At 34.0% G+C, this 23523-nt stretch overlaps 4 protein-coding genes and 1 non-coding gene across 5 annotated transcripts; all 5 read right to left on the bottom strand.

The window, feature by feature from the left end:
- Positions 1-3707: 3707 nt before the first annotated feature.
- On the bottom strand, positions 3708-4012 carry LOC148586702 (signal recognition particle RNA). The gene has a single exon (XR_015911816.1).
- Positions 4013-4762: 750 nt separating this feature from the next.
- On the bottom strand, positions 4763-5122 carry LOC148586701 (uncharacterized). The gene has a single exon (XM_088514890.1). The coding sequence runs from the start codon at positions 5033-5035 to the stop codon at positions 4802-4804; it is 234 nt and encodes a 77-aa protein (XP_088371016.1). The 5' UTR covers positions 5036-5122; the 3' UTR covers positions 4763-4801.
- Positions 5123-6150: 1028 nt separating this feature from the next.
- Positions 6151-6684, bottom strand: LOC132176591 (uncharacterized). The gene has a single exon (XM_059588843.2). The coding sequence runs from the start codon at positions 6478-6480 to the stop codon at positions 6211-6213; it is 270 nt and encodes an 89-aa protein (XP_059444826.1). The 5' UTR covers positions 6481-6684; the 3' UTR covers positions 6151-6210.
- A 3984-nt stretch (positions 6685-10668) lies between these two features.
- Positions 10669-11136, bottom strand: LOC148586700 (uncharacterized). The gene has a single exon (XM_088514569.1). It carries the CDS (start codon positions 11024-11026, stop codon positions 10760-10762), a length of 267 nt encoding a protein of 88 aa, XP_088370695.1. The 5' UTR covers positions 11027-11136; the 3' UTR covers positions 10669-10759.
- A 2050-nt stretch (positions 11137-13186) lies between these two features.
- Positions 13187-22003, bottom strand: LOC132175364 (diacylglycerol kinase 5). The gene is made up of 13 exons (XM_059587295.2): positions 21702-22003; positions 20671-20878; positions 20423-20545; positions 20161-20289; positions 19361-19446; positions 18705-18828; positions 17843-17891; positions 16931-17013; positions 15584-15651; positions 14562-14636; positions 14246-14333; positions 13992-14108; positions 13187-13856 (listed from the first exon to the last, which is right to left on the bottom strand). Exons 2-13 carry the CDS (start codon positions 20863-20865, stop codon positions 13530-13532), a joined length of 1464 nt encoding a protein of 487 aa, XP_059443278.2. The 5' UTR covers positions 20866-20878; positions 21702-22003; the 3' UTR covers positions 13187-13529.
- Between the last annotated feature and the right edge of the window lie 1520 nt (positions 22004-23523).

Here is a 23523-nt window from a genome sequence, read left to right as displayed (position 1 = left end):
CAATCGGTTTGAACTACGCCTTATGAAGCGGAGGTCACTAGTTCGAATCCCTTCGAACTCTTCCCTTGCGTGGACATGTAAAAAAAAAAAAAAAAGGATGGATAGTTTTCATTTGGGTGTAAGTGTAAATAAATGGCAGCTTTTATTCCAAATAGAAGGCATGCCATTGTTCTATTTGCAAGTAAATTATGGTCCGAAACTAATAAACTAATACACTTTTCCCAAAAAATACTAGTTACATTTCGGGAGAGTCCTTATAATAAAGGGGGATAAAACTTCAAAAAAAAATAAAGACAAAGACTTTTGGGAGTAAAGAGTTAATTTTGGAGGGGTAATTACATAGAAAAGCATAAAATATAGGGAATGATTTTAAAATTTTGGAGGCTACTTTTCTTTCTTTTTTTTTGTTCTATTCAAAGTGATGATACTTCTTCAAAACATTTTGAAAACCGTTCCTTTTTTTTTATATATATTATTTTCAATTAAATCAAGCTCATTGTATGAGCTAAGTTTTGTTGGCGACTTACTTACTTAATCATGAACAAGTTAGTAGGTTAGTCCAAAGGTGCAAGTTAAAGTTGTTCACAAAGACTTGAGTCGCTGAATGAAGGCTTGCAGAGGCAAATTTGTGTGTATTACTTGTGTATTGTTGTATTTCATTTAAGATATTAATACATTTTGGAGGTTCTAGTTTGTATAGATAATAAAATAATAATAATAATAATAAAGGTATGTTGAAAGTTAGAGAACACAAAAAAGCATTATTCAAAATGAGAAATAAAAAACACATGTGAGAAATGGTTAACAAACTCCTCAATGGTCTCATGTTTGAAACCTAGGGTGCTACTTGCTCTTGGGCCAGTCACCCAGATTGAAGGCCTGCGACTCAATGCTTAATATTCTGGGTGGCTAGAGATTAGTATGGTGAATCTTGATTGCACCTAATGGGTGAAAAATGTGGTTACTAGTTTCACTAACCGCATTCGCGATTAGCGCATACAATTAGCAGTTAGCTAATAACCGCTAACCGTAATCGCCTAAGCTGTTATTAAATTTTATTAACCGTATCCGCTGGGCAATTAACGGTTAATAAACATATAACAGCCCGCTATACCACTTTTTTCAAAGTTGGACCTTTGGGCCAATTTTCAGTTATGAGCTTTATATATATACACACACACCACATTGGGCCAAATTGCTCCAAAATGAGCCCATCTTAAAAAATCTAAAATATTTTACCCTAAATATACATTAATTTACATATACTTACTTAAAAAAAAAAATCCCTAAATGTAAATCATAACTTGTTAAGAATACAAGTTATATTAATACGAAAAAAAAAAAATGCAAGTTATACAACATTTAATCATTTACCAATGCTTTAACAAGGACTTGAATGCAGATTTAAACACAATATATAAATAAAATTTCACAATCCTTGTGCGTTAACTTTTACACAACATATGATACAAATAAAACTTCAACAATCCCTATACACAACATACTCCCATTTGATTTTCTAGCAAACCTGTGAAAATCACAAGAAGAAAGATTATAAACTTGACATAATAATATTAAGGTACATGAAATGTAAGGTATTGTTTGGTCTATAAGTACACCATAGATACCTTGATAAAATAAATAAATAAAAAAGCAGAGCAGACCTAGATAGCTAGATAGTTCTACCGTATATTCTCAAATCATTTTTGATACCTTGATAAAATAAATAAATAAAAAAGCAGAGCAGACCTAGACAGCTAGAAAGTTCTACGGTATATTCTCAAATCATGTTTGTTGTCCGAACAGCAGCACCGTCATATTTCATATTTTAATAATTTTAATTAAGTGTATAAAAGTAGCACCATCAGCCCCTACTGGCTCCATGGGCCTCATATAACTGCCCATTGAGTATGTGAGTCAGATTTTGTCCCCCCCCCCCTCCCCCCCCCCTCTTTTTTTTTTTTCTCCCAAAAGTAGATAAGGAAATAGGCTACTATTATGCTTGTGACAGAGCTCTCTACGAAGTATATCTGTGAGTTGTCCATTCCGTCCATAGATCTTTATAATTACACATAAACCTGGATGACACTAACAAAGGTTTATAGGTCTATTTTTCTAGGTAAAAGTAGTATTCATTGCTAATTGCTGCAGCAAACATATCTGAACTTGATTGCTACAAATTTCTCCATAATTCCCAGAACAATTATATACTGAGAAAAATAATTAACTAATTGGGTCCCCAGCAAATCAAGTGAAAGAGGTTCTCAGCCTTCTCTTCCCTCCTCCCCCGCCTCTTCTCAATATCGGCGTTCATCCTCTGCGCCTGACTCACGCTCCCTCCAATGCGCGGCCACACCTTGTTTCCCTTTTGGGTTGCAGATTCTGCCGCAGCATTTCTCTTCTGCTGTATGCTCTTGAATGCCGTCTCCAGCTTGCACGCCCTCTTATTACCACCCATCTTCTCTCTCTGTGTTTACGTTTCTGAAAATTCACAGAGCGGTAGAGAAGGATATAAAGTTTTGTTTATGGGGGTAGTTTTTGGTAATTGATTACTCAGCAAAGGTTGTCTAGCTGAGTAAAGATGGACAGATCGGTCCATGATTATATAGAGGGGAAGCAAGAAAGTGGGCAGGAAATTAATTTTTCTGGCGGTTTACGGGCCGGGAAGTGGTTTTGTGAGAAACCGGGTTTGAGTTGGTTGGATTTTTAATAGCTCCCAGATTTGTGGCACTGGTTTTCGAAATTCCAGGGGTGCTTTTGTTTTGTTTTGTCTCCTAATTAATTATAGCACTGGGAAAGAGGCTGTTGATTTGGAAACTGCCACTTTAAACTAAAGAACACGGTCATTGACTTGTGTGCCTAAAGTTGGGTCTTCAATAAAAAGAAAAAACAAGACAGAAATTTCAAAAAAATAGGATTGTAGGAAATTTTTTATAAATCAATGTTTAGAAAAAACATATATCCTTAGCACGTAAGAACTACATTGAATTTTGAAAATTACATATACCCTTATGAAATAGAGGACGACTCTTCTCTAAAGCATATGCACTTTCTCATGTGCTTTTTTAATTGCTTAAATAAATACATGTTACGAACATAAGTTCGCAACAAGATAAATTAGGCTCTAAGCCTAGACTTTTTAATCATAAAGTTTGGGATTAATTCTTTTCATGCCTTTATTCATAGCATCCTTTAAATAGAGGATTTATTATATAAGAGAGGTAGGGCTGAGTTATCAACTCTTGTTGAAATAATATTATAACCCGACGTATACTAACTTAATATAAACCTCATACATAAAATTAATAAAGTTAGCCTAATATGAAAAGGTTTGCAAGACCCTTCAAAAAAAAAAAAAAGCTATGTTGAAATTTTCTGTTAGTTGTAATGTCATAATAACCCTTTTTAATTACCAAAGAAAAAAAAAATTTGACGAGTGGGAGAAAAAACCAACAAAATATGAAAAAAGTGATTAAAAAAAAAAAAGATATGTTTAAATTTTTTGTTAGTTGTAATGTCATAATAACCGTTTTTAATTACGAAAGAAAAAATAAATCTGACGAGTGGCAATTGATCAGAGAAAAAACCAACAAAATATGAAAAAATTTTTTGTTAGTTGTAATGTCATAATAACCGTTTTTAATTACGAAAGAAAAAATAAATCTGACGAGTGGCAATTGATCAGAGAAAAAACCAACAAAATATGAAAAAGTGATGGTCCATCTGGGGACAGCCCAACCCGCCGTTTTGGATTAAGGTTGCACCGACCCGTTATCCTTCCACTGCCAGGAGCGGGAGGTAGTCGCTGCTCTGTGAAACCAGCCTCACGCAGAGCCCTCCTCTCTAGGAAGCACGCGACCCAGGGCCTACGCCCAAGTCACATGACTCCACTCTTGGCTTGGAATGGGCGGGCCAGGTAGAAGCAACCAGAATCCGACAGATTGGGCCGGGCCAAAGTCCTATCACAATAATGTCCCTACTCAGGTTACAGGCTCGCGTTACCAAGCCCGACAAACAAACTCGTCTCACTAGAGCTTTATAAAGAGCAAAAGTGTCTCGCTTCTTATCGATGTGGGATTAAGGTACACATATGTGCTAGCTTTGGCAGAAAACTTGTGCTTGTTCGCGAACGCTTGCAGATTGCGTCATTACTTGAATACCTACAACTACAAGTATTGTAAACGTAGTCCACCTCTCAGTTTTGATTCCATTGATACAGAGTTATTCGCGTGGAGATTGGAAGAGTTCAGGCAGCTCCTGGATCAATCTTTCGATTAACACTATTATTAAAGAAGCAGACTCTCTCCTTGGAAGGCTTCAAGTCCTATTGCTGCAGAGTTCGAAATTTTAAAGCATAATTTCTCTTCTGTAAATCAATACATGCGAGGAAGTTGATTGTGTATCTAGTTTCTTTTTCACTGATTTATGTAAAGAGATGAAAATATATACTTACTCACATTTGGTGTCTAAATTTTTTAGGGAAATTGTTCAAAAGGGTCTGAATTTTACTTTTGTGACAAAATAAGAGTACAAATTTCTAATTTCGTTGAATTTTTGCCTCTAAAACAAATAAGTCATTCACTTGAATTTTTGGTCAAGCTCTTAACGGAAAACCTGTTAACTGTCAACCTACTCTCCTCAGATCAATTAGAAGTTGACATGTGGATTAAAGAACAAATCATTTTCTTCCATAACCGTATGTGATATGCGAGCAGTGTGGGAAGCAAAGAAAAAAAGTGCAACGAAAGAAGCACATATTTTCACTCATAATTGGGATGACATAATACTAATACGATTTAATTTAAAACTTGACAGTGCTAGGACCCCAGCAGCTCAACTCCATGACTTTTCTCATTGACTCCTCCCTTGACCGTTTGATCTTATCAGAGACTGCAGAAGATGTAATCTTGCTCTTTGTACGTTGTTGCTGTGATCTGAGTGCATAATTCCACCTCCGAAGACCTTGGTCTTTCAAGGCCTCGACGCCTCCAATACTTGCTGCCACAACAATCCAAACTCTGCTACCCAAACTCATGATTTTTTTTTTTTTTTTTTTTTTGCTCTGTTCTTTCTAATTTGAACTGATGCAAATGAACAACTACTTCTGTATTTGATGGTGTTGAGGTGGTCTTTCTTTTATATATATATATGGTGGGATACTGAGGACACGGTAAAAGGGAAAAACCGGCAATCAGTTGGAGGAGAAGAGCCCTGGTATTGGGATATACCAAAACCAAGTGTTTAGGTTGTCGGCTTTGTTATATATGGACTAGGAATAGGAAGTGAGTAAGACATATGCGCACGTGTTGGTTGCGTAATTTCATGGGTCAGCTCATTTGTCGTGTCTTTCGAACCTGCATGCACTGAGCTTGAGAGTTTGTAATTAACAAGCCAACCAAGTGACTACAGTGCTGTTCTTTGTGGGCAGGGGCAGCGGAACTACATCTACATGGGGCTTGGGGCTGTTTTTCCAAAAATTTTGAAAAATGTCCTTATGATTTTTGTAAGAGGAAAATGCCCTTGTTTGTATAGCCCCCTCTAACTTTTAGGCCGTTTTGTTTTCCTTCTTGTTCTTGGTATATATATAAATTGGCACTTATCGAAGAAAAAAAAAAGGCCAAACAAGCAACAAATTACCGATAAACAAATCAAGTTTTTACTTTTGCTTTCGCAGATGTAAAATCAGAATTTTATTTAATTAATACTTTAACAATTTTTCTTACATATGTGCTCAAACACTCTTCCTTAATAATTGAGATCCTATGTATCTTGTAACATCAAGATTCTTATTTTTTGCTCCATCCAATGGACTATCTATTTGGTTCCATCAAGATCAATTCTTTTTCTTTAAAAAATACTTTAATGGTTATAGAAGAACTTCATTTACCACCTTTAACCTTTCATCTATTTTATAATCATACTCTTAAACTTTTAAAAATGTCAATTTAAGGTAACCACCATCTTTTAAAAGTTTGCAATATCAACAATTCCGTCCAAATTCAGCATTAAATCAAACCATTGATGAATCTGGACGGAAATATTTTGAAATTTTCACTTCGGTCTATATTTTGTTAAAGCTAAATTTGGTCCAACTGGTCTAAACTAGTCAAATTATAGTAACATGAAATAGGAAGCGATGAAGGAGAACAATTTGTGATGAACCAACATTCAAAATTTGGTGAAATATTTACAAGAAAAGTAGGCAGGGGATCAATTAGGGCCCCAACAGCTCAAGTACATGACTTTTCTTAAAGATTCTTCAGACTGCTTCAGCTTCTCATGATCTTTCACTTTACTGGATATAGCAGAAGAAGACTGAGCGGCGAGCTTCTTGGCCTGACAGTAGGATCTGATGTTGTTCTTGGCATGCTGCTGAAGTGATCTTAAAGGATGGTTCCACCGACAAATCCCTTGGTCTTTCAAGGCCTCCACTGCCCCAATACTTGCTGCCACCATCCATGCTCTGCTTGTTGAACTCATACTTCTCTTTTTCACTTTGAATTGGAATTGGGAAGTTTAGTAGATATATTTGGAGTTTCTCGTTTTGATGGTGTTGGATTTGATGAAGGGTCTTCCTTATATATATACATAACAAGTGCGCGTGTGAAGAAAAGATGGTGGTTTTGGCAGCAGTTTGGGAGAGAGGCCATGGTATTCGGTTTCCAAATACCACCTGCGTAGATCATATACTGCGGCTATGAACCAGGACGCCTCGAGAGAGACAGGATTGGTAAATACATAAAGAATGGCGTGTGGGGTTGGGTTTGATCGTGATTTCTTTGTTGTTTGATGGAGGGGTAGTCTTGAGATTATGGTTGCTCTGCTTTTGAATTTAGGAGCATTTTTTACGTTTCCAATGTACCAAATTTGTCACAATCGTAGTTAATTCTATAAGTCTTTATTTTGTTTTTTCAAGAATGTTGTGTTTTTTAATATTATCATTTGATTAAAATTTAATAATGTTCAATCACAAGCTTAATAGTAATTTTAAGAGTTATGTTATTTTTGAAAGAATACAAGAGAAATTTGTAATATTACTCAACAATTGTCGCCACTTTATGAGCATTTTTCACTTGTTAATTGTTAAATTAGTGCCTCCGGTTGGATATTGTGATAAATAAATTTTGGGCACAAATTTCTTATAAATTTTGGAGATAAATGCAAAATTAGTCTATATAGTTGGCCTAAATTATAAATTACTCCATGTGGTATAAAAAATAATTTATAAGTCCATGTAATTGGCCTAAATTACAAATCACTCTTTGTAGTATAAAAAATAATTTATAGGTCTTTAGGGTATGCCAAAATAACAGTTTATTTCTAAAATCAATTTTCATTAAGTAACTTAATAAAATCTGTTACTTTGTCACTTTATACCCAATTAAAAACGCGACACGTATTATTATTAATTTCTTACTTTCGAAAAATGACGACTAGGATTTTTCACATAATACTATGATGCCAACTAAGATTATATATTAATCATCACTCCACGTCAGAGTGTTATAGTGTTATAGTAAATTAACATAATTTCCTCAGTCACTTCATAGAATGCGATCGTCAAATTCTCGCAAAATACTCTCAAATCGTGGCGAGGAAGATGAAAATGAAGGAGGGTTACGAACGGAGTAAAATTTTGGGGATAAAATAGAATATGTTAATTTACTGAAGCAGTATGACATGGAGTGAGGGCTGGTGTGTAATCTTAGTTGGTGTCCTAAAATGATGTTAAAAATCTTAGTTGTCATTTTTTGAAGTTAGAAATTCATAATAACATGTGTCACATTTTTATTGGGTATGACATAACAAAGTAATGAATTCTATTAAGTTACTTAACGAAAATTGATTTTAGGTAGTAAAAACTGTTATTTTGGCCTATCCTAAAGACTTATAAATTATTTTTTATATCACAGGTATTGATTTGTAATTTAGGCGAACTACAAAGACCTATAAATTATTTGTTAAACCACAATGAATGATTTGTAATTTAGATCAACCACATTGACCAATTTTACATTTATCCCTAAATTTTGGACATAAATTTCTTGCAAACTAGCATCTATAAGCTTCATGTGTAATGTCTCAATAACATGTTGGAATTACATTTTTTTTTTAATGAGAAGTGCTAGGGAGCCAAACAAATGAACCAAAAAAAAAAAAATTCAAACTAACGTGGCAGACCGTGAGTGGCAGACAAGGGAGAGAGAATTGCATTTTTTTTTAATTAAAAAACCATTTTCACGTCAGTTTAAATTTTTTTCTAAATTCATTTATTTGACTTCCTATCACTTCGCTTTTTTAATTGTGTGATTTTCATGTTTGAGTGGGCCACCCCAAAATCATTACAGTTAGTGGCGGGGATAGCCCAAACTTTTTTAATAATTTTTTGTTTAACAGTAGATTTATTATTATTATTATTTTTTTTTTTTTGAAAGGGTTTGAGAGTAGATTTATAATCTCATAATGACCCTACCAAAAAATGGCGGTTAGTAGATTTCACTAACTGCAACCGCTAATCGCTGGTTAGCGGTTAGTAAAATAGATAACCGTCCGCTAACCGTTTTTTCAAAATTGGGCTTCTTTTTGGGCGTTTTTGGTCTTTCTTTAGGATTTTTTGGGCCTTTTTGGGCTTTTTTTTTTGGCATTTTTGGGCTTTTATTTTACCCTTTTTCTTTTCTTTTTTTTTTTTTTGTTTTTTTTTGTATTTTTAGTGTCTCCTTGGGCCCAATTACTATAAAAAGAGCCCATATTGAAAAATTAAAAATATTTGACCCAAAATTTACATTTACTTGTACTCTAAAAAAATATCCTTAAATATTAAATCATAACCGGTTAACTTTTTTTTAAAAAAAAAAAACCAACATATAAAAAAAAAAAATTCAACACAATATAAAAAAAATTCAAAATTCAGACAACTGTCACAACATATAATGATAATACATTAATACTTAAATTGTGTTTATAATTAACACATTAGTCATTGTTTAATCCAATGTCAATTACATAATTTGATATTATACGAATCATATTATCATTGTACATTAATAATATGATTCACTTGAAGTCTTGAATAAAGTATTTGAATTGTCATTGAATCATATGATTAAGTATTGATATTATACATTTATATTTTTCATATGCATATGTAGACTTATATAGACTTATAAGTTTATAACATACATTGGAAATAAGTCTCTAGATATTTAATTGTTGTATTAATATGAATTGGTATACTTATGAGTTATGTCATATTAAATATATATAATTTATTATTATATAATCAAATGATTTAATAATCAATTGATCATGTGATATAATCATATAAATTATAGTGATAATATATTAATACTCAAATTGTGATTTAATTATTTTTTAAAAAAATTGTGATTTAATGATCAAGTGATTATGTTATATGTATAAATATTTTTATAATTATAATTATAAAAATATATTATATAAAAAGGCGGTTAGCGGTTAGCAATTACGGTTAGTAAACCCAATAACCGCTAGGCGGTTATAGCAGTTAGGCGGTTATCAGTTAGTATGGTTAAGCGGTTAGCGGGCGGTTAAAAAACCGCCCGCATTCACACCCCTAGAAATTTCTACAACATATCATATAAAATTATTTGTTCATTTTGTTTAGAACCAATTTAACAATTTTTCCTCAAGTATTATAACATTTTCGATGTTGGTACGTTTACAAGTACAATATTGTCCTCTAAGTTTTAACACTATGATCTTCGGATGACAGATTTGGACCTAAATCTTATTTGAATTTGTAATTGAGAAATTTTTAATAATTTTTCGATCATACAATTCCCAAATTCAAATTCTATGGTAAATATGTTATTTATAAATTTTACCAGTATTACTATTCATATACTATCATTATTACTCTTCATATATACTCCCTCGCCTGCCATAAAGTCATGTAGGGACACTTTGGGAAGAATTAATGTATACGCATTCAAAAAAGTTGGCAATATATTTAAAAGCAATGTGGGAGATCAATTAGGACCCCAACAGCTCAACTACATGACTTTTCTCAAAGAAAACTAGAGGCAGCTTAGCCAGCAGTTTGGTAGAGAAGCCTGGTATTTGGGTTTCCCAAACCATTTGCTTAGCTCATACGCTGAGCCCTTGAACCTGGGCGCGACTAAAGAAAGACAGAATTGCTCAGAAAGAAACATATATAAATGTGGGGTAGCTCTTGTCTGTTTTAGTCTTTTCTCAAGGGCACCCTTTGAAGAGAAATAAAAATTGTTTGAAAATGCCAAAAACAGAGTAAGAAGGCACTAATTGAAGTGATCAGAATTTCTCTTGTCCTCACTAATTTATTCCCTAAAAAAAACCCAAAATTTCAGATCCAACCCCTACTACTGTGGAGTAGATTTCAAAGCCAAATAATGGAGGCTCCTTCATGTTCTTCTTTCTCCATCTTGACCTTCTCTTATGCCCCCAGAACAACCCTTCTTTTCTAAGAGGCACCCATAAACTGCATGTGGCTTTTCTTTCTTTTCTTTTTTTTTTTTCTTTTTTTTTTATGTTGAATTGCATCTTTTTTCTGTGGTTGAAACTCTTTGATATGAGCATAAAAGATATAAAAAGGGGAATTATATATATATATATATATATATATATATATATATATAGCACAAAAATGTGGAGGGAGGCTCAATAATAGAAATTTAAGGCTCAATATGCGACATTCTGTAATGAAATAAGGAACAATTTTCATATCATATCACCATATATTACACTAAAATCTAGTTGTATTGGGACCCCAGCAGCTCAAGTCCATGACTTTTCTGACAGACGACTCCTTGGACCGCTTAATCTGATTAGAAATAGCAGCAGAAGATTGAGCAGAGAGCTTGTTGGCCTGATAATATGATCTGATATTGTTCTTGGCGTGTTGTTGCATTGACCTTATAACAAAATTCCACCTGCATACCCCTTGGTCCTTCAGGGTCTCCACGGCTGCTATGCTTGCTGCCACAATCCAGGCTCTGCTAGCTGAGCTCATATTTGTATGATCTTTCTGAATCTGGGTTTTGGAGATTCTTCTGTGTGAGTTTGATGGTGTGGGGGAGAATGCCGATGGGAGTGTTTCTTATATAGGTGGGTTAATAATTTTGAAGCGGTAAACTTCGAGAGTAACGAGATGGAAAACCACAGGCAGTTGCACCAATTGTTTAGGGAAAGTTGCCCTGGTTTTTGGAACCAAAACCATGTGCTTAGCTGGAGAATCCGGGTTTTTGGACACTTTTTTATTATTATTATTATTATTATTCAAAGAGGGGCGGGTTTTTGGACACTTGAGAGTGTTTCTTTCCGTGGGTTTTTTTTTTTTTTTTTTTTTTTTTCGTGTTCAGCTGTTCATCCTTGGTATTGCTGATTTTTAATATAACACTTGGTCAAAGATTCATTATAGTTTCAACCCGGTGGTACAAATATAGTTGTAAATTGAATGAATTTTAATATTTTATGTAGTTTTATTATTATTATTATTATTATTGCAATTTTATATAGTTTTTTATTTTTTATTTTAATTAAAAGAGGAAAAAAGTTACAAGGGAGATCTTTTCCACTCTTGATCCGAGAGAGAATGTATGATCCTATGAGAATGCTTTCAAACACGAGGTGGGAAGCGGCTCATTTAGCCAAAAAATGTGCTCTAAAGTTAGCACTCATAAAAATTTTCTTAGTTTTCCAGCTAAAGAAAGAAAGTAAATACAGAAAAATGTCAAAAACAACATTAGAAAAATTCCAACTCGTAAATAGCTGAGGTTGTCGAATAGCAAAGACAACATTGAGGGCATTCCCTTCAAGGATGAGAGAGTAAGCACCGTACAAAGCTACAGTTTAAACCGCTAAAAGGGCCGCATGAGCTTCACCTAAGGCAACATCCTTAGTAAGAATCTTCTTAGTAATAGCTTCAATGATGTTACCATTTGAATCACTAACCAACGTGGCAGCCACTGCAAAATCTGAAGACAAAGCCACATCAAAATTAACCTTGGTGAACCTGGTAGAGGAGGAGACCAAATGGAAGACTGTTTATACAGTGTTTTGCTTTTGCTATCAAGCGGTGGAATTTTATGTAGTCTCAAAATGGTGGTACTATACAGTTTCAAGTTTTGAACCAGTTTGCTTTTGCTATAAAATTCTGAATTTTTTTTTTTTTTTAAATGTTAAATTGGTTTCTATAGTTACCTTATAACAAATAAATTCTGTGGCTTCAAAATGAATTTATAAATTTATGTGTATGCCTTTGTAACAAAATGATCTCTCGGTATAAATTTTAATATTTTTTATGAGAATTTACCCTCAAATAAAAACTTCCTTTAAAAAAATTAATTAATTAATTTGGAAAGGAGGTAGTCGGCCACCCCTACTGGCTTGTTCTAGGAGTGGTCAACCACTTCCTGGGGCTTTTGGGGTAGTTGAATGATACCAAATGATTCGTGCTAGAGGAGACTAATCACGCTCATAGCTTAAGGTGGTTCAGTTACCCCATTGATAAGTTTTGGAGGTGGTTAAACTACTTTAAAAGGTCTTTGGAGGTGATTCAACCACTATTTTTTATTCAACATAAAGATAGTTTAACCACTCTTACCATCGGTTTGAAAGGTAACAAACCACACCAAAAGTCTACCTCTAAAGGTAATTTAGCCGCCCCCTGCGGGCATTCATGGGGATAAACGAACCATCCCCATAGCTTGAGAGTGGTTATGCCACTCTCGCCATAACAAGTTTTTGAAGTTGGTTGAACCACCATTAAAAAGCTTAACCATCCCAAAACGAGCCAAAATGAGTGATTAGCCTCAAGGGCCTATGAGGATAATTCAGTCACTAGCAAATCATTTTTTTTTTCTTGGACTTTTTACTTTTCGTATATATAATTTTTGTTTAAGGATAAATTTGTAATTTTATAAGTACTCTGTCGAAAAAAATGGGCGGAATTTGTACGGAATGATCATTTTGTTACAAAGACATGCCATAAGGAATTTATAAGAAACCACATGAATTTATTTGTTACAAGGTCATCGAACTGTACGAATCTATTTAGCAATTTTTTTTTTCTCTCTGCGGACTCTTTTGTAAGTGCCCTCTTTTATCTCCAGAGATTCTTTCTATTGATATTTCACGAGCATTTTATGGAGCATAACACCAGAGGGCTAAATTTCCCAATAACATGTACATGATATATGTTTCCAATTTCCAAGCAAAGACTAAAATCTAGTCTAACAGCCTGAAGCGAACATTAATTAGCATCATTTCCCACTATGATCTTAAGCAAAGAAAAGGGAAAAGCGAAGCTCCTACCCTAATGAAAGTTAAAAAAATTTCAAATTTCTATTGGAGAAAAATTGTTTACAAGAATCTACACTGCCAATAGCATACAGCATATCACTACGTGGCTGCAGTAGACATAATTTGGCCACAGCTACTGCAATTCCTTCAGACATTATAAAAATTTAAAGGCTAATGGAGTGAGAAAAAGAATGATTTATATGCAAAGGTACTTAACTGAGATGAGATATATCGAACTCATCCGGAAATTTAAAAGTGGCAGCTGCACCAAACTTCCTGCGCTCTCCCCAATCTTCCATGGAATCTTCAGTGCTATCCTCCTCGTCTTCATCACGGTGACTAACAGGTGAAGTGGGGTCGTATATACTTTTAGATTGGCAATGTGGGGTAGCAAGCATGTTCACTTGGCCGAAGTGAGAAATTTCTACCACAACGGTATCATCATCAACTGGGAGGGGTTGTTTCCATGGCTCCCCATCAATTCTCATGAATGTATGGTCAGCTGAACCCTTCCGAAACTCAAAACGGATTCCCTTTGCCTACATACGGAGAAAACAATGACGCTCGAAACTTGGGAGTAATTTAACAGGAATTTGATATGCATTTAAACAAAATAGCAGAAGAAGAAAAAAAATAGAACCAAAATTCACTTGATACTCAAATCCATCTCCTACCTGTGCAAGACGAGTCCCATGTCCATTTGGAGCAAGCAAAACAAGCCCATGCCAAGCATTTCTGAAACCGACAATCTCAAGTAGGCCGTCATCAATGAATGGAGAAGTGAGGTCCCTCTGCAAATTTATCCAGAAATTGCAGTTCAAATGAGTTAGTGAGAGATATATCTGCAAATTTAACTGCAATTTTGGGACAGCCTCTGTTCAGTAAATATCTCAAAAACAGAGAAAGATGGAGATAAATCAGAACTAACATCATCCGATTTCTTCCTTTTCGGTGTTCCCCAAGGATTAAGTCCACCAGAAAAACTGGGCAAGTTGAGGCAAACAATAGACCTGATGCTGCATATCACAGAGAGGGCACTAAACATGAGAAGTCAAATAACGCATGAGGTGTTGAATGGAATCATGGAAAGGATGTAAGTATTAAGAATCCATTTTGGACTAATTAAACTTTTTGAATAAGGCAATTCATAAAGAAAATGAATAAAACAACTGACAAATGACCAAGGTTGCGTTGAAAGCAGTTCGTTGGATAATAAAGAGTGAAACAGAAAATTAATAAATCACCTGCGAGGTATGTGAAGATCCTCCCACTGACCTTGTCTGTTCAGGATCTTAACCTGTGTCAGCTGTGCTATGTTCCTGTAAGAAAATTAAGACATTTACACAAGCAAACACAATTAGACAGAAGGCTAGTAACTTGAAGACCAACTAATCATGTCTCAAAAACTTTAGCCAATCAATTTAAAATATATATATATACAAACTAAAATCCAGTCCGGTAAATATTTAACTAAGAATCTACCACACATACCAATTCAATTCCCATATTCCTGGAAGTTAAGATAATGAAAACAATGTGATTTTTGCCAATGGCTCATGGTGGATAAGATAATCACAATGAGGTAGCAGCAATGCAGCAATGGCTGTCATCTGACTAAAACTGAGTGAGACAGCTCACGGGGGAAAATTGAAAAAGGAAGAATGAAGCTTCATATATTCTTGTTATATTACTGTTTCCACGAATGATTTTTTTTTAAAAAAAAGCAGCACCATTCAGCCGAAAATATAAACAAAAAAAACTTCAAATCACTATAAAACCTATTTGAACCATCAAAAGAGAAATTCCAAACTTGAGGAGATCTAGACCAGAAAAGCCTATACATAATTCCAACAGTAAACAGCAATAGGTTAAAAGACAAGACTTATTCCCAAAACTCAAATTACCCAAGCATGAGCAGGTTATTAGTTTTCTTCAGAGTAAATTGCAAACACCGTGGAAGAATACTAGATAAATTTTCAAACATAGAAATTATGGAATAAATTGTATTAAAAATTACAGAATAGATTGTCTTAAAAAGGAGATACTAAGTGTCCGGCATCTTAGTCTAACATAAAAAGACTACTGAAAAGACATTCCAATCATAATACAGTGAAAGAACAACCTAGCATGATAATTATTAACAAAATGCCAACGAAACACTAGCTAGAATCTGATACCTACAAGCTTTAAAATTACTTATGTTCATTGAATGTCTTAATTTCAGTTTATTCACAGGGAACCTCCAATCACCTAACAGAATACTCACCTTGAAGAAGGATGAAGTAGAGAAGCACAAAACCATCCTTGAGTGCATCCAAGCTTCAAATATGTACTCTGTCCCATCAAGAAAAAGAAAAGGAGGGGCAATAATAAGTGGCCTTTTTCATTTCGCCATGATAAATAATCGATTCTAAAATCTCGAAAAGGATGTAAAGTAGACCTAGAAATAATTTTGAGTATCATATATTCAATAAGGGTGGTCCAAAACCAAACTTAAGTCATAAATAACCATTCTTTTTGTCTAGCAATAAATTTTCGAAACAGAAGAAAGTTGAATGCTTTTCTCCGGCCACAGGTAATAGGATCCTCTCCATTTCATGGAGAGGATCCTATTCCCAGTTTAAATGCTTCACAATGCAAATATTAGGTTCAATTATGATATAGGACATTTCAGGGTGGATTCATGCAAAATTTGAAGGAAAATTTTGGTAGGAAAAAATTGGAATCTATTGGAGATTAAGGTACAATGAATCATGATTTGTTGAAATTTTTTAAATATAATGTATCATAATATGAGGAGAAACTACTTGTAACACGACAAAATTGGTCAATGTATGAATTGTTGAAGTACCATCCTCTTGATGAGATGACTTCTTTCAGTTTAAACTTGAGGAAAAGTTTTCTTAAAGTGGATGGACCTGTAATCCTTCAGGATGGGTTGCACAAAATTATATGAAAAAATTTTGAAGGAAGAAAATTGGAAAACTGCGTCATTCAAATCGTGATAAAAAGCAATTCGAATGGAGTTCATCCAAGTAGCGTGGCAGAGAGCTACATTGGAAGATCGTGCAAAGTATGTGAAATAGATCGGTCGAATGAAGGGTCAAACGGATTATATCGTGCAAAGCATGTGGGATAGATAGTTTGAAGAGGTCAGAAAAAATGCATCTTGGAAAGCCGTGGGATAGATCAGTTGACCTATGTGCTTTGTGAGATACTTCGGTTGACCAAGCTTCAACCTTCGTGGTAGACAGAATTGCAATTCAGGGTTTTCCGTTTTGTCTTCTAATATATTTTATTTCTTTATTTTAAAGAATAATTTTATAATTTTCCTTATGTGAGGAAATAAAATTACAGTTAGTTCTTTCCTTATTTTTAGAGACAATAGTAACCTTCTTTCATTTGGAGTCAACTAGGATTTCTTGTAGCCTATAAATAGGAATGTATTGGGGCATCAAACTAGCGTTGTTATTATGAAATTTCAATAAATTTTATTCAAAAAAAAAGTTTCTCCTTTCCTGGTGGATTCTAAATCAACTTGGATTAACATGTTTACCCTTGTATTCACTTTTCGATTGCGTCAAATTACTAACATAGTAAGAAATGGTAATACCTGATTAACAAATTGACTTTTAAATTTTTCTGGGTGTAACTTTCTCTCAGAGTGAAATGCATATGATACTTGAGCATCCATTCCTGAACAAAGAAAACCATATTGGTAAGGAGCTCAGCAACCACATAAAAAATTTGAAGGTATGGAAATGTTGCTCAGACGGAGGAAAAAAGAAAAAGACAAAAGTATGGAAATGTTAGAAGTTCGTGGAGATTTATCCTTACTAGTTATTTACATCCCAAGAACCATAGCCGTATAAACCTTTATAGAATAAAGTAAAATGATAAATAGCAAGTGTGTTGTCTCCCTTGGTTGTGTTGATACACACTAACCAGATATACTCTCCATTTCTTGTTGTTCTAAGCAGTAGCTATATACATATATACACACACACACACGCACTGAGGCTTGTCTTTGGGTTGGACACTGAAGAAACACCAAATCACAGCCATAGATGCTCAAAACAAGAGACTCCAGCCCTCAAAGTTGTACAGTCGCAAGACATATCACACCTTGAGGCCCATCATATCAATAAGATTCCCATCATTGAAGCAAACAGTTGATCTTACTTAGTTTTGTACATAAAGTCCAACCCAAATAATTCAAAAGTGAGAACTTAACCGTAATGCATTTATTTTAGAGACCTTATGTCTGCCCTGTACATACTCCTAATATCTAAAATAATATCATATGACAAAGCAATTTGCAATGGAAACAATAGCAATCAGAAAGCTACATTTTAAACTTGCATAGGTTCGTGGGAATTTTGCTTAATTTTTCATCTTTTTCTTTTTATTTGTGTTCTTCAATTTTCCAGGATTGTGATGATGTTAAGGGTTTATAAATTGTTCTTTGCTGCTACAAGCCTCTGAAATATTATTAGAAATCTAGTCACGCATTCAAATTTCTTACCCATGCTGAAGTAGTTCCAAAATCCCCCACGAAATGTGTGGTAACCCTCCTGTGAACAGTAAGCAGATGATTTGCCATTAAGCATGAAATTCAACACCCAACCAAATAATGGAAAAAAGGGGAGAGCATAGATGGACAATTCGGGTTTCCAGATTGAAAATGATAGATTGAAATCTACATGTTACCTAACACAGATAACCCAAATTGGAAAATACACTATGGTGGTATCTAGACTAGAATGGCCTGTTACTAGCTTGTACATGAGAGTGCAAGGATTTTATTTAAAGAGTTAAATAGAACTTCAATGAAGGCTTTAGATTAAAACCTAAAGGAGCTCCGAATGACTTCACTTTTCCCAAGGAGAGGCCAGTGTCAGTTTCAGAAACTTCAAGATCAGAGTCTACATAATAACCTAAGAATCAATAATACCCCATGAAGGCAGGAACTAATGTAACCTTTATGGAAATGGAAAATGAACACAGCGGTGACCTCCCTTACTAAGAGAGACTAACTAAGCTATAGACTTCTATAAGCCAGCTTCTATCCCCTTTAAGCTCCTTTCTGTATCATAATTGTTGTATTTGACAATACTAGCGTTGCTCACTTTCGTGCATGAAGGGCAGTTGTCCTTCCCCTACATTTTTTTCTTCTTTTTTTACTTATCATTTACCAATAACATAAAGGAGGTCTAGAACAACTTGCGGACAGAGATTCTAAACAATACCAGATAGTATAGATAGCACTGTGCATATAACTGCATAGCTTCTTCATTTACACAGCATACGTGGAATTAATTATTTAAAAAACAAAGAAAAAATTGTGTGCATAGCATAAATGGGAGAATAGTAATAAGAAGACTCACCATATTCAGCTTATCTGTTAGGGAGACACGATGAAATGCGTGCAAAGAATGGGGTAGTTCAAGCGGTGCAATAGGGTCACAAGATCCATCTTTTGGAGCCCTCATCCTCATGATAATATGCCAGCTGAAAAGAAAGAGTAGAATCAGCAACCTAACAAAGGTTAAAAATAAACAGACAAGAGATGAAGTTGCCTACTTCACTGATTAGTGGGCAAAACAAGTGGAGAGAAAGAATTATACAAATGTTGGAAAAAGGTAAAACCATACATTGAATCTATTAGTGAGGAGCAAGATTGAGAGAAAGTATATTACAACATTCTTCCATGATAAAATTGACCTGATATGGATGAAATGGCAACATAATGTTCACTTAGCCAACCAAGAATAATATTTACATAGGATATGTAAATGTACCCAACTTCTATAAGTAGGCATTACAGATCATGAGAACTCTTTAATCACAAGTTTATGACACGTCTGAATTTTCAAATCCAAGTCTTACAATATTTTTCTACATTGAGGCAACTTGCCAAATCTAAATATGCCTTGCATCCAGGAAGATAGTTGGCTCACCAAGAAATGATACTAGAGACGTTTATACTTTTCTGGTCTGTGTGTGTCCATATGCTTGTCTTATTAAGTCAAAGATATATTACCTATCAATTTTCATTTCCTTTGCAGTCTTTACTTGGTTCAAAAATGATTCCACTGATTGAAGATCTGTGCCTGGATTTTTCTTTCCCTGTAAATTAAAAATGACCATGTTATGCAAAGCTTCAAATGCTGGCCACATTTATGAAACGTTATTCTCAAGATGCAGAACACCAATAGATATCTATATTAGATCTTGAAGAAACAAAAAGAAAAAACTTAGTATCTCCATGATTTGACATGGCATGCATGATGAAGATGTAGTTTAGCATCGTTACCAGCTACAAGTAAATAACCACTAGGTGGCTTGCACACTAAGGGTCTGTTTGGGATTGTGTTTGAATGACTTAAAAGTGTGTTTAACACTTAAAAAGTCTGTTTGAAGAAAAAAGTACTAGTTTGATAAAAAAAATTAAAAGCACTTTTAAGGATCCAAAAAGGCTAAAAATAGTCAAAAACGCACTTTTGGCAAAAACTTAAAAATGAAGCTTTTGCCAAAAAACACTTTTTGACTTAAAAGCCCTATTTCTCAAATGCAATCCCAAACAGACTCTAAAACTTTCACTTAAAAAGCATCATAAAAAAGGTAGTGTTATCTTCTATGAAATATACAATTGTAGCTACAATTACAGGGACTAGTTATAGGCGAGAAATATTCATATCATTAGTAGTATGTCTTATCTATACAGCAGTCACTAAATCAGGGCAAACAAGAATAACAATGAGGAAATTAAACACAAAAACCATCACTATATTGACATTCAACAATTTCATCTATACAAGAACATTTAACATCACATCTTACCCAGCCAAAAGAAAATGGTATGTTGTTTCCAGTTCCCAATGGTACCGTTGCAATCGGAGGCGGCTGTGGTAGCTTGAGATCACTTACTACTCCAAGGAGCCAGCTGGCTGTCCCATCCCCACCAGCAACCTAACGATAAATGTGTACAATAGAAATAAAAGAAAAACAAATCGAGGTCAAGCTGCGATTATTTTTTGAACTTGCGTGTTTATGTCTGGAAATACAGAGGACATAACATGAGTCATACTTAAATTAAACTCACAATTATTCTCAATTTCTTTTGAATTTCAGCTGCCAAAACGTCTTCACTGTACTTCAGAGTTTCTAAAGTAACATAGAGCTGGTGTAGCACCTTATCAGGAGCCATTTCTCCCAAATCAAAAACCTGAAAATCGGTCACCCCAATGTCAATCCCATTATTACCAAGAAATCTTATAACCACAACGGCATATCCTATTCTTAAGACATCTTTCACCAAGAATCTAACTTTTGGGCAAGAACTGGAGTTACCTGGTTTTCATTTAGAAGAGCACGATATGTAACAAGAAGCTCCGTTCCCAGCTGGCCCCCGCTTTTAGAATTAATGAAGACTATAACAGGACAAGCAGGTATATGTGAAGCATTTTTGACCTCTGTACCAGGTACAAGTATGTAATTTGGAATGTAGAATTCCTTCATAGTATTATCAGTTATGATATCACCCATTATCACTTCACAACTGCAGATTAAGCAAGACCGTCAAATTCAGCAATCAAGTAATCACCGACCAATATGTAAGTTCACTAAAACTGTGTTGAAGCAATTTAGAAAAGTATTCTTTGATAACAAAAACTTGTCACATGTAGGTTTCTGCTAACACAAATTTGATCAGTTCAGGGTAAGACAGTTTATGACACTAACAACTAACATAAAACACAAACTTGTATAGTTGAATTTGTGAAGCAGACTCAAAGATGAAACAGTACATGGATAAACCAATTGATGCACAATAATATAGTCTAAGAAGCCTTGTTTGACAAGCTAACAAGCAAAGCACTATCATATACACGAATCACGATTAATAAGCAGAACAATACGATATTTCCATATTCACTACTCCATTCATATCACATACGTACATGTTATGTATATTTATATATCACATTGATCAAAAGTATAATATAGCTCCATAACCCCACACCTCCCAGCAAGAAAACAATGAATAGAAGCCCTAACATCCCTAGCTACAATTTGAGAATCCAATGACAATTCACGCAAGCGATTCCCCAAACGGAACGAAATCCTGTTCATCAACTCCATTTCCCTTCTACGCTCCGTTTGGTCGAGGAGAAAATCAACGCACACAAAAAAAATACAACCAAACAAATTTTATTTTATTGTTAACCCAAAAAACAAAAAAAAAAAACAGGATTTCTCAGAGTCTCTTTGCTTTCGATTTGCTTGGATTTGACGGCAACCAAACAGGTCGCTTATTAGTTATCGACAGAGGCAGAAAACGTCGTCATAAAGGGACAATAAATCGAAAGAATTAGATCCTTTACCTGTAGAGATATACTCGAAAGGAAGACAGACAGCGAGAGATTCAAAGCGTTGAGTACAGTGTTTGGGATCGCAAGCGATTCTTCGATTCTTACTCTGAATTATAGTTTTAAGAATGAACTTTTTCTTCGTTATTACACGCTTTTGCTTAGAAAAATAGGTGGGAATGAGAGAAAGGAGCGCGAAGGTGCTGATTGCTTAGCAGTTTAGGTTTATATATATGAAAAGAAAGGAAATTTGGTTTTGGTTTTCGGTCGGGCCTTTCCGCGGGATTTGGTAGCTGAGAAAGCTTTTATTTCGAAAGTTGCCGAGAGAGCTTTTTGATTTCTGTTGATTTGCGCCTAAAATATTAATCAGGAACGGGGGCAGAGGGGTCTACGGGCCCAACAAGATCTTCTGCAGTTTAACTTGTATTTTTATATTAAAGATTTTAAAAAAGTGGTACACCGTTATCAAAAACAAATCTGCATTAATTAAACTTTTTAAATAGACGTGTCAATATTAATTTTATATATATTATTTGATGCAATAACTTTAAATTTTAATAATTAAATAAATATTATTATAATTGTTTGTAATAAAGAGAATCATATATATATATATATTATTTGATGCACTAACTTTAAATTTTAATAATTAAATAGATATTATTATATTTATGTGTAATGAAGAGAATCATATTTTTCACGAAACATAATCTTCTTCAATCAATTTTGAACTGGAGAATATCCAGTGATCAAATCTCTCTAAAAAGGTCCTAATGCTACAAATGAGACACCTGTTTATTGGCAAAAAATAAAATAAAATAAAATATATATTTTTAAAAATAATTATTTAAAATATACCACGTGAATTGGTGTATAGTATCATTACTCTTTATTTACATTAGATTGAAGAAAATTCTTTCAATTTAATTTGTAAAATTATCATGTATTTTTTTTATTATATTAAAATGGTTAAGACTTAGACAATATATATTGAAATGAATGTACTTTTCTCGATGCTAGTAGACACTTAATTGAAAGAAATTTCTTTGACGAAAAGGAATGTTCACAAATAACATGCATTTGACTAAAACAATTAAAAACAAAATCTCTGTAGGTGACTAGGTGGACTAGAAAATTGAGCTCATTTTAAAAAATAAATAAATAAAAATGAGGAATTAAATAGATGTCGACAAATATAACAAACGCGTCTTAAATTGTGGCACCATAGAGGTAACCTTTTGAAAAAGTGATTTCATTACTTTCCTCAAGACGTGTGATAACAAGAGTAGCCAAACTACTCTACAACAGAAAGAGAAACAAGCCATAGAGGTATCCTTTTATAGCTACTACTATCATCAATTCTTTCTCATATCACCATTTTTGGAGACGTTGATGCACATTCCACGTCATCATAATTAATATATGGTAAAGTTTTTTTTTTTTTTTTTTTTTTTTTTTTTTTGACATGGTAAAGTTTATTTATTGGTTCATTTCATATGACAATATTTTACTTGAATTTCATCATGAAATGTTGGGTGTATATTTTTTTAGTGTTCTTCTGGTATCCTCTCAACTGTAATGTAACTTTTAAAATCACTTATAGATTAAAGTCAATAATGATAATCTCAAATTCAATGACAATTTTAAAAGTCACGTCATAGTTTAGAGGATACAAAGAGAACACTAGAAGAACACCTAATATTTCCTAATTTCATCTATGTCGGACAATAACACAATTTATACAAAGTTTTTCACAAAACTAATTTTTAAAGTTTGAATGCTTTGAAGGTATATCGTAGTGCCAACTTTCGGGTACATGCTCTAGCTAAATGGACCG

The sequence above is a fragment of the Corylus avellana genome, chromosome 3, assembly GCF_965113065.1.
Source record: "Corylus avellana chromosome 3, dhCorAvel1.hap1.2, whole genome shotgun sequence".
Taxonomy (NCBI): Eukaryota; Viridiplantae; Streptophyta; class Magnoliopsida; order Fagales; family Betulaceae; genus Corylus; species Corylus avellana.
This window is presented reverse-complemented; position numbering and strand designations above follow the sequence as displayed.

What these genes read in the sequence shown, in the direction of transcription:
- LOC148586701 (XM_088514890.1), bottom strand. Translation starts at nt 5,035, where the DNA reads ATGAGTTTGGGTAGCAGAGTTTGGATTGTTGTGGCAGCAAGTATTGGA.
- LOC132176591 (XM_059588843.2), bottom strand. Translation starts at nt 6,480, where the DNA reads ATGAGTTCAACAAGCAGAGCATGGATGGTGGCAGCAAGTATTGGGGCA.
- LOC148586700 (XM_088514569.1), bottom strand. Translation starts at nt 11,026, where the DNA reads ATGAGCTCAGCTAGCAGAGCCTGGATTGTGGCAGCAAGCATAGCAGCC.
- LOC132175364 (XM_059587295.2), bottom strand. Translation starts at nt 20,865, where the DNA reads ATGGGTGATATCATAACTGATAATACTATGAAGGAATTCTACATTCCA. An exon ending in TTGGAACTACTTCAGCATGG is followed by an intron (nt 17,014 to 17,842) that starts GTAAGAAATTTG and finishes TTCTTTGTTCAG; the next exon opens with GAATGGATGCTCAAGTATCA. An exon ending in AAAGTCAATTTGTTAATCAG is followed by an intron (nt 15,652 to 16,930) that starts GTATTACCATTT and finishes TTGATGGGACAG; the next exon opens with AGTACATATTTGAAGCTTGG.